Raw genomic sequence first — 7,564 nt, forward strand, 5'->3', positions numbered from 1 at the left:
GAATATGGGTAAAATGTTAATGCTTTCCACCCACCTGAGAATCAGTGTTCCCGGGATGCCGTATCTGGAGTCTCTTTCCATCATAAACAATCCCACTGCCTCTTTTCATTTCCTGAAGGCTGCTCCCTCCTCACCCCACCATTAGAAATAACACAGACAGCTGCAGCATAGCAAGGAGTCTTTACTAGGATGGAGGCAGGGGATGCGGGAGCAGGTCCAGAGCAAGTAGAATGGGCCATCATTAGAATGAGCAGAACTCCTGGGAATCTTGAGTCATCAGCTGGCGATGGGGAGTTAATGCTTGGTGTGGATGACAGGTGTGGGGATGCGGATATCCTGGCCTCTCTCCAGACGCCGTTCACAATCAATCAAATAGTTTACTCCATCAATGACCAGTTGCACCAGCTCCACCTGAAGGACACTAATCTTTGATCTCTGCTTCCTACAATCTGAGTTTTTCTTTAGCACTGACTGACTTGCCTGCTCATTTCCAATTGCCTCCCCACTCAACCTGAATTTCATTTCAGGAGGCTCACTCACTGCCATATTTCAGCCCCCGCAGACCTATACCTCTCCTCATCCTAATCCCTTAGGATCTCACCTCTGATTTGCCTAGTCGGTCCAAATTAGAAATATCAAAGACACCGCCTGTGGCAGCAGTGTCCACTCCTCCAGTACCACGCTTTTGGAGTCTTAGGTTCTCCAGGATCTTTGGGAAGCGGCTATCCTAGAGAGGAGATAGGGATTGGGAGCAGGGCCAATAGAGGCAGAGACTAGTCCTACCTGAAAGAGCCCTGAACCTGCTCAGAGCTCTGTCTCCTGACCTTTTTTTTTTTCTTTTTCTTTTTTCTTTTTTTTTTTTTAGACAGGGTCTCTCTCTGTCACCCAGGCTGGAGTGATCACAGCTCACTGAAGCCTCGACTTCCCAGGCTTAAGTGATCCTCTCACCTCAGCCTCCACTACACCCAGCTAACTTTTGTATTTGTAGTAGAGATGGGGTTTCGCCAGGCTGCCCAGGCTGGTCTTGAACTCCTGGGCTCAAGTAATCTGCCTGCCTTGGCCTCCCAAGTGTTGGGATTAGAGGCATGAGCCACTGTGCCTGGCCTGTCCCCTGACCCTTTAGCCACAAAATGTTTGGCTCCTTTCCAAAGGGTCCACTCCTCCCCATCCACAACCCACCCTTCCTTACTCACACCCCTCTGTAACCCCACAACTCCGTTACTTTGCTTAGCAGGGGCAGTTTGATGTGCACTCCTGCCCGAAGTCCAGTGCCCAGGTTAGATGGACAGGTCAAGATGTATCCCAAACGCTCATTCCACATGAACTCCCAGCCACGTTCTTGGATAAGTCTCTCCACCTGAGTCCACAAAGGTTTTGTTAATGAAAAATCAGGGATATTTCATTAACCCTGGACCCTCCCTTAGCTAGACCCACAAGAACACTAGAAATATGTCTAGAACAGAAACTTGGCTGTGAATGAATGACACTGGTCTTTTTTTTAAGAAAATGGTTTGTTATTGTTTTCATGCATGCGTGATGCAAAATTATGATGTGCATAATAATGAGATTGTGAAAAAATATCTTATGTGGAAGAAGAAAACTCGAAGGAGTGGTGTATTAAGGATGATCTAGGGAAATGAACAGAGGTGGTAAACTGAACTGAGAGAGGACTGATTATTCAATGAGTTCTGCATGCATCGATTATCTTTGCTTTGCTAATGAGCCTAGAGCTTGGAAGGGTCCTTTCAGACAGAAGATGAAGGTGTAAGCTTTGCCAGGAAGGGTGAGATAACGTTCTGTTAGCTGTGAACGGAGCACCTGTGTGAATGCAGAGAAAGATGAAAACAGAGCAGGAAAGCCAGATTCATAGGAATAGGGGACAGGGGGAAGGCATTTTGCTTCCATTAACCATGTAGTCATGAAGATGACTATTAGAGTTCAAGAGACAAGGGATCTACCACAGTGATGGTCACAAAGACCACTACCCAACATGAGTAAAGGGATCCTGTTTGTAGTTCAGAAAGAACCATGGCATAGGGGATATCTTACATGCTGAACATGGGGGAAACCCTTCCATCTAGAATAATAATGCAGCTGACACTTTAACACTTATTAAGCACTTACTGTGGACCAAGTACTTTACCTGTATTTCATTTAATCCCCACAACAACCTAAAATGTAGAAAATCTCATTATCCCAATTTTACAGACGAGGAAACTGAGGCATATCATTTAAAGGTACTTCCCTACCCACTCATAGTGAGAATACGTATCTATTACTTGCCAAAAATAGTAGAAACTTCTCAGAATCTAAAAGAAGAGCTCTTTTTCTTTGCAAACCTAAAATAGAACTGTATATTTGAGAACATACAGTAAGAATTGAATTGAGTTTATGGGGATTTCTAATGTAGACTTGAATATGGAGACCCAATCCGTGTAGGATTGATGATTCAGTTCAACCTCTCATCTAGAGCCACATATTCTAGAACTTGAACCATTCTATCCTCCACCTTCCCAGTCTCCCTCCGAACTCTCAACTTAAAGCCTAGACCCGATACTTTAACAAGAATGATAGAATCCAGAGTCAAGGCCTACCTTGGCTCAGAACTGGGTGGTTATATTAGAGTCATGAACACAGCAACCTCTCCGCGCCAACATCAGTCTGAGCTCAAATGTTTTCCTTATCTACACACCTCACCATCCCACTGCACACATCCCAGGCTCTGACATGCCATCTCAGTTATTCCTTCTTTGCATTCTCTGTCAACTGCCTTACTCACTTCCTAAGATTCCTGACACTCTTTCTTTTCCTAATCTTAGTGTGACCACATGTCCTAGTTTTCTCAGTATGGTCCCAGCTGGTTTATACCTTTAGTCCTAGAGTGAGTCCTAGATAGTCCTTTTTACTATCAGACATGTCCTGGGTTGGTTGATAAATTACATAATCTATTTATGCTACTCTTTGGTTTTCCTTATGTCCTCCCACCCAGCTCCCCTACACAATCTTCTCCAACCTCTTTGAGGCCTCGGCAGAATCTTTCAAACACTCTCTTCATGTTGCCACCCTTCTCCATGGAGATCACCCGTGTATGATCCTCCTCATTCACCCATATCAGGAAGCTCTTCTCATTGTTGTGCCTGAGGGCCAGAGAGGGACAGTGATCAAGAGGCAAGGCAAGAATTGAGAGAGATGGAGGGAAAAAAGGCATTTATGTGGCCATGAAGACAAAAGAGATAAGGAGCAGCTTCATACCAAATTCCACGAGCATCTGGCCAGTCTCGAGCCATTCCTGCTGCAGTCAGCAATGGGGACACAGGCTTATCAAACAGAAAGTGGTCCTGGGAAGAGTAACGGGACTTGGGTTAAGAATCTTCATGGTGGCCCCTGGGCTTCTCAGAGCCCATGTCTCATCTGGCCCAGCCTTCCCCATCTGCTCCCACCAACCAGCACCCTCTTAAGGCCCTCACATCAATAAGCTGCTGCTGTTCAGCCTCTGTCATCTCACTGAGCCTATAGTAACGTCCAGCCAGGTCACCCTTCAGGCCACTCAGTGCATCCACCACAACACGTTCCACCTCTCGCCGCTCTGCTCGAGTGCAAGCTGGAGGCAGACTGAGTCCTCGGATGCTTCGGCCAGTTCTGACTCTAGAGGACAATACATACCTCTCATCAAAGTAGCCAGAACGGATCTGGGAGATAAGGGAAATGAATATAAGTCACAGAAACACGGTGGGAACTGAGGGCCCCTGGGAAAGGAGAGACCTTCCTTAGGCATTAGAGGACTGTTTGTGCATTCTTCCTGCATGCATTGGAAGAAGAGGCCCTTTGGGAAAGCACTCGAATTGAAGGGGGCATTGCAGACCCTTCCCCAAACCACCCACCCTGGGCCATGGTCATTCTTATCTATCCTTCCATCTCCATATATGCTGCCCCTTAAGATATGATTCTTTCCTTACATCAAGATTAAAAGCTCAGCAGTATAATGACCATGAGTCAGGAAATAAGGTGAAGGGGTTGGAGATACAGAGTGTTGTACACAGGCAATGCAAATCAGAAGTGGAATATTTGAACTCACTTTACTGGCATCCAGATCCGTGGTGTGCTTCATTGTCCGGGGGTCATATCCATTGTGTCGCTCTTGGATCACAGGGTCAAACAGGTCAGCAAATACCTAAGGGGAGTTAAGAGGGAGAGATGGTTAAGGAGAGGGAATCCCTCCCCAGATTTCAATTGTGCATTGATTTCACTGGGTCCGAAAACTTAAGTATGGGGGGCTCAGAGTCTTGGGGGAAAGTGAGAGGTCTTTAGGGGAAAGGAGCTGGGATTACTGGGAAGATGAGTTGGATCATCAGGGAGACTCTGGGGACCCCCTACCTCATAGGTCTCCTCATCTCCAGCCACCATGCCCACAGTCTTGATGAAGGGGTGGCCAGGGTTGTCCACGCCAGTCTGGATACACTGATCTAGCGTCCAACCAGTGGGTGTGGTCTTGTCGCAGAGCCGTGCATAGACTGCTGGGGTCAGGTGACTGGCCATGCAGTTGTTGTGCTTTCGGAGGTCTGGGTACTCAGCGCTGGGGAGGGGGTACCCAGTAACCATGGAGGGAGGGCACAGACGCCTAGACCTAGTGCAGTTACCTGGGAGCTGTCCAGTTGGCCATGTCTGGCTTTGCTCCGTGGGAGGAGGGGGAATTAGAAAGAGGCTAAACCTTGGTAATCTCTTTAGGGACTTTCAGAGTCTATGCTTTCCTAATAGTTCTAGTTGCCTCTGGCTGGCCAGCTCAGTTTCTTCAGGTCTGCTCAGTTCTTTCCTCCCATGACACAACACTAGGGATGGAGGAGGGGAAAAGCCTAAGGAGAGGAATTGAGGAAACGAGGGAAGGAGATGGAGGGGAGCGAAAAGGATAGTTCCTGGATTTACAATTAGGGATTTGGGCAGCGAGTGCAGCTGGAACTCGTAGGGCCAGAGCGGCCAGAGCTGGTCTTGGCAGGTCCCCAGGAACGTTCTTGCTTTACGGTTTTGGCCCCCACTCCCCCCCCACTGAGGTCTGCAGACTGCACAGCCCTCCAGCTCCAGGGCCTTCGTGATTATAGCCCTTCTCTGTTGCCCGGAGTCTCATTTCTACCCGCACCTTCGTCCCCATCACCACCTGCCCCCGCCTCCTCCCGCGCCTCAGGCACTGTTACCTCGGGGGATACAGCCTCCGTCGTTCACTGGCCGCTCGTACAGGTTCCGGTCGGAGCAGAAACCCAGCGGCTAGAGACCCCGCTCCGGCCAAAGCCAGGAGCCTGAGTCCCGGGCGGGCGGACAGCAGACGGGAGAAGGGACCAGCCATGGCTTGAGGTCTAGCTACGGGATCCTGGAGTAGGCGCTGGCGCAAGATAAGATCCGGAACAGGGAGGGAGGATGCAACCGGATGGACTGAGGGCCCGAGCTAGGTCCGAGGCTGCAGCCGAAATGGGGGTCGGATTGGAGGCTGGAGCCGGAATGGGAGCCGGTGCCAACCAGACTGCAAGAGAGGCGCAATGAGCTAGTGGCAGGCGGGCGGGCGGAGGAGAGGGAGGCCCCAGCCGCAGTCTCCGGGGAGGAGGCTCCCCCAGGCCCCGCCTTCCCGCCTGCCACCGCGCTAGGTGCGCGGGGGCAGGGGTGGGCAGCACCCGCCAGGTAATTAGCGGGACCTGAGACTCGCGCGTCTAAAGCCGGGGATGTAGCCCCCACCCGCCCCCGGGATGTGGCCGCCGAGATTTCAGCACCAAGTGGAGGACAGCACCCACGTGGACTAGCTAAACCCTAACACCCTTCCCCCAAACCCCTCGGTTTAAGCCGAAACTCGATCCGTCTACCCTGTGGGTGTGCAAGGGTGACATTGCCCAACCTTTCCTCTGCTTTCGGCCTGCCCCAGTCACCTCTTCCGTCTCCCGGGGGCAGCCGCGGGGAAACCGTGGAATAAGCACAGATACCGGAGGAGGATATGGAGAAAGCACAGGGTTAGAGGCAGGCACTGGGAAAGACACCCATTGGCTCAAGGTCACCTTTTCCTTAGAACCAGGAAGAGGAGCAAGGTGCTTCCTTGCCACCTCTGTGCACGCCTTACAAGGTTGAGAAAGGACTCCCTGGGAGGAACCAGGGAAAGATTAATTCTTATGCCATCTGTGCTGTGTCCTCCACCTCCACTCTGCACCCAAGTCTGAAGCCCTGTTATTTCCTGCCTCTACTTCTCATGATCCCCCACTTTTTGTTTTCCTTTTGTCTCTCCCACTTTCCTCCCCGTCTCCTACCTCACCTTTGATCTTTTACTTCTCTGGGTCTTTTCCAGGCTCAGATGTGTTTGCTGCTCACCGGATGCCCTCTGCGTTTTCTCGGCAAGCTTGCCCACCTGTTGGTGGTGCTGGATGTGGGGCTGGGGTTGGGCGGGGAATCGTTAGTTTCCTCTTCCTCCTCTCCCTTGGCTTCTCTCTCCGTAGTTCCTAGTTCCTGTGCTGGAGGAGAAGGTAAAGTGAGGTGAAGGGTGTGGTGAGATGACTGGGTGTGGGACTGGAACAGGCAGGCACAGGTCTCCAGACACCACACGTGTTTCCTCTCTTGGCTCCCTAATGCTGTTTAATCTGGAGAGTAAAGGCAAGTGGTGTACAAGGGCATGAGGTCGTCAGGGAATCTCTGCCTTCCTCGTGGTCCCCTCTCCTGCTCTCTCTCCTCATAAAACGCATATTCAGATTTGAGAGGGCTTTGTTTCCCAGCTCCAGGTATGACTTGACCTTTGTCCTGGTAGCAAGGAGAATGAATGCTAGAGTTGAAATAGAGATGAGGGGCTTCAGCGTGGAGGGTCAGTTAAGTTGGAGTAGCACGGTGGCATTAGTCCCTTCCCTCGGCTATCCTGGTGTACCCACAAGACAGATACTTGGAAATCTTAAGAGAGAGTATTTGGGAAAGAGAATTCCCTTTACATCGAGAATTCCCCCATACTACTATCATTCCCTTCATTCTCCTTAAGCCTTCCTTGTATCCTTTTATTCTACCTTCTTCATTTGTGGGTATTCTTAGAAGTGTCCACCTCTCTCGTGTCCATCCCTTCTTCTTCTGGTAAGACATCAATTATTGGAGAACAGTTATGCAGCTGCAGTGTGGAAAGTATTACCTGTGTTGTGGGGCCTCTTTACCTAGGTTAAAAAGTAGCCTTGAGTAAATAAATATAATTTCTTAGAATAGCATGTATTTATCCAGATAAATAGGGAAATAATCTTCCAGAGCAGTAGGGTTGCTGTTTGATTGAGAGGGTGTTACTAAGATTAAGGAATACGAAGTGGGAAGAGATAATTACAGAAGGAGAAATAAGACAGCCAGAGGAGGAGAGGAATTACCCAAGTTTAGAGAGTAGCTTCCCAAATGTGAACAATAATTCCACTGAGAAAACACATGTACTTGTGCGCTTTTCTTATCCCTCATGTGCCTTTGACAGGCACATAATATATTAATGCTCATTTAAAAAAGTATTTTACAGCATATGGAAGTAATCAATATATGGTATTGATATATGGTATTTCATTTATTTAATAAGAATTATTGT

At 49.2% G+C, this 7,564-nt stretch overlaps 1 protein-coding gene across 7 annotated transcripts; it reads right to left on the reverse strand.

Annotated features, from left to right (window-relative positions):
- Positions 1–161: 161 nt before the first annotated feature.
- Positions 162–6,680, reverse strand: LOC115830457 (creatine kinase U-type, mitochondrial). Of its 7 annotated transcripts, none has more exons than XM_030814185.1 (10): positions 6,284–6,680; positions 5,187–5,509; positions 4,375–4,573; positions 4,076–4,171; positions 3,468–3,645; positions 3,253–3,338; positions 3,014–3,137; positions 1,223–1,357; positions 602–727; positions 162–411 (listed from the first exon to the last, which is right to left on the reverse strand). In XM_030814185.1, exons 4-10 carry the CDS (start codon positions 4,084–4,086, stop codon positions 295–297), a joined length of 777 nt encoding a protein of 258 aa, XP_030670045.1. In that variant the 5' UTR covers positions 4,087–4,171; positions 4,375–4,573; positions 5,187–5,509; positions 6,284–6,680; the 3' UTR covers positions 162–294. The 7 variants fall into 7 exon arrangements, with proteins under 7 accessions (XP_030670045.1, XP_030670041.1, XP_030670042.1 ...); XM_030814181.1 differs by having other exon boundaries at positions 3,468–3,689; XM_030814182.1 differs by lacking the exon at positions 6,284–6,680 and adding an exon at positions 5,876–5,949 and having other exon boundaries at positions 3,468–3,689.
- Between the last annotated feature and the right edge of the window lie 884 nt (positions 6,681–7,564).

The sequence above is a fragment of the Nomascus leucogenys genome, chromosome 6 (assembly GCF_006542625.1).
Source record: "Nomascus leucogenys isolate Asia chromosome 6, Asia_NLE_v1, whole genome shotgun sequence".
NCBI classification, from domain to species: Eukaryota; Metazoa; Chordata; class Mammalia; order Primates; family Hylobatidae; genus Nomascus; species Nomascus leucogenys.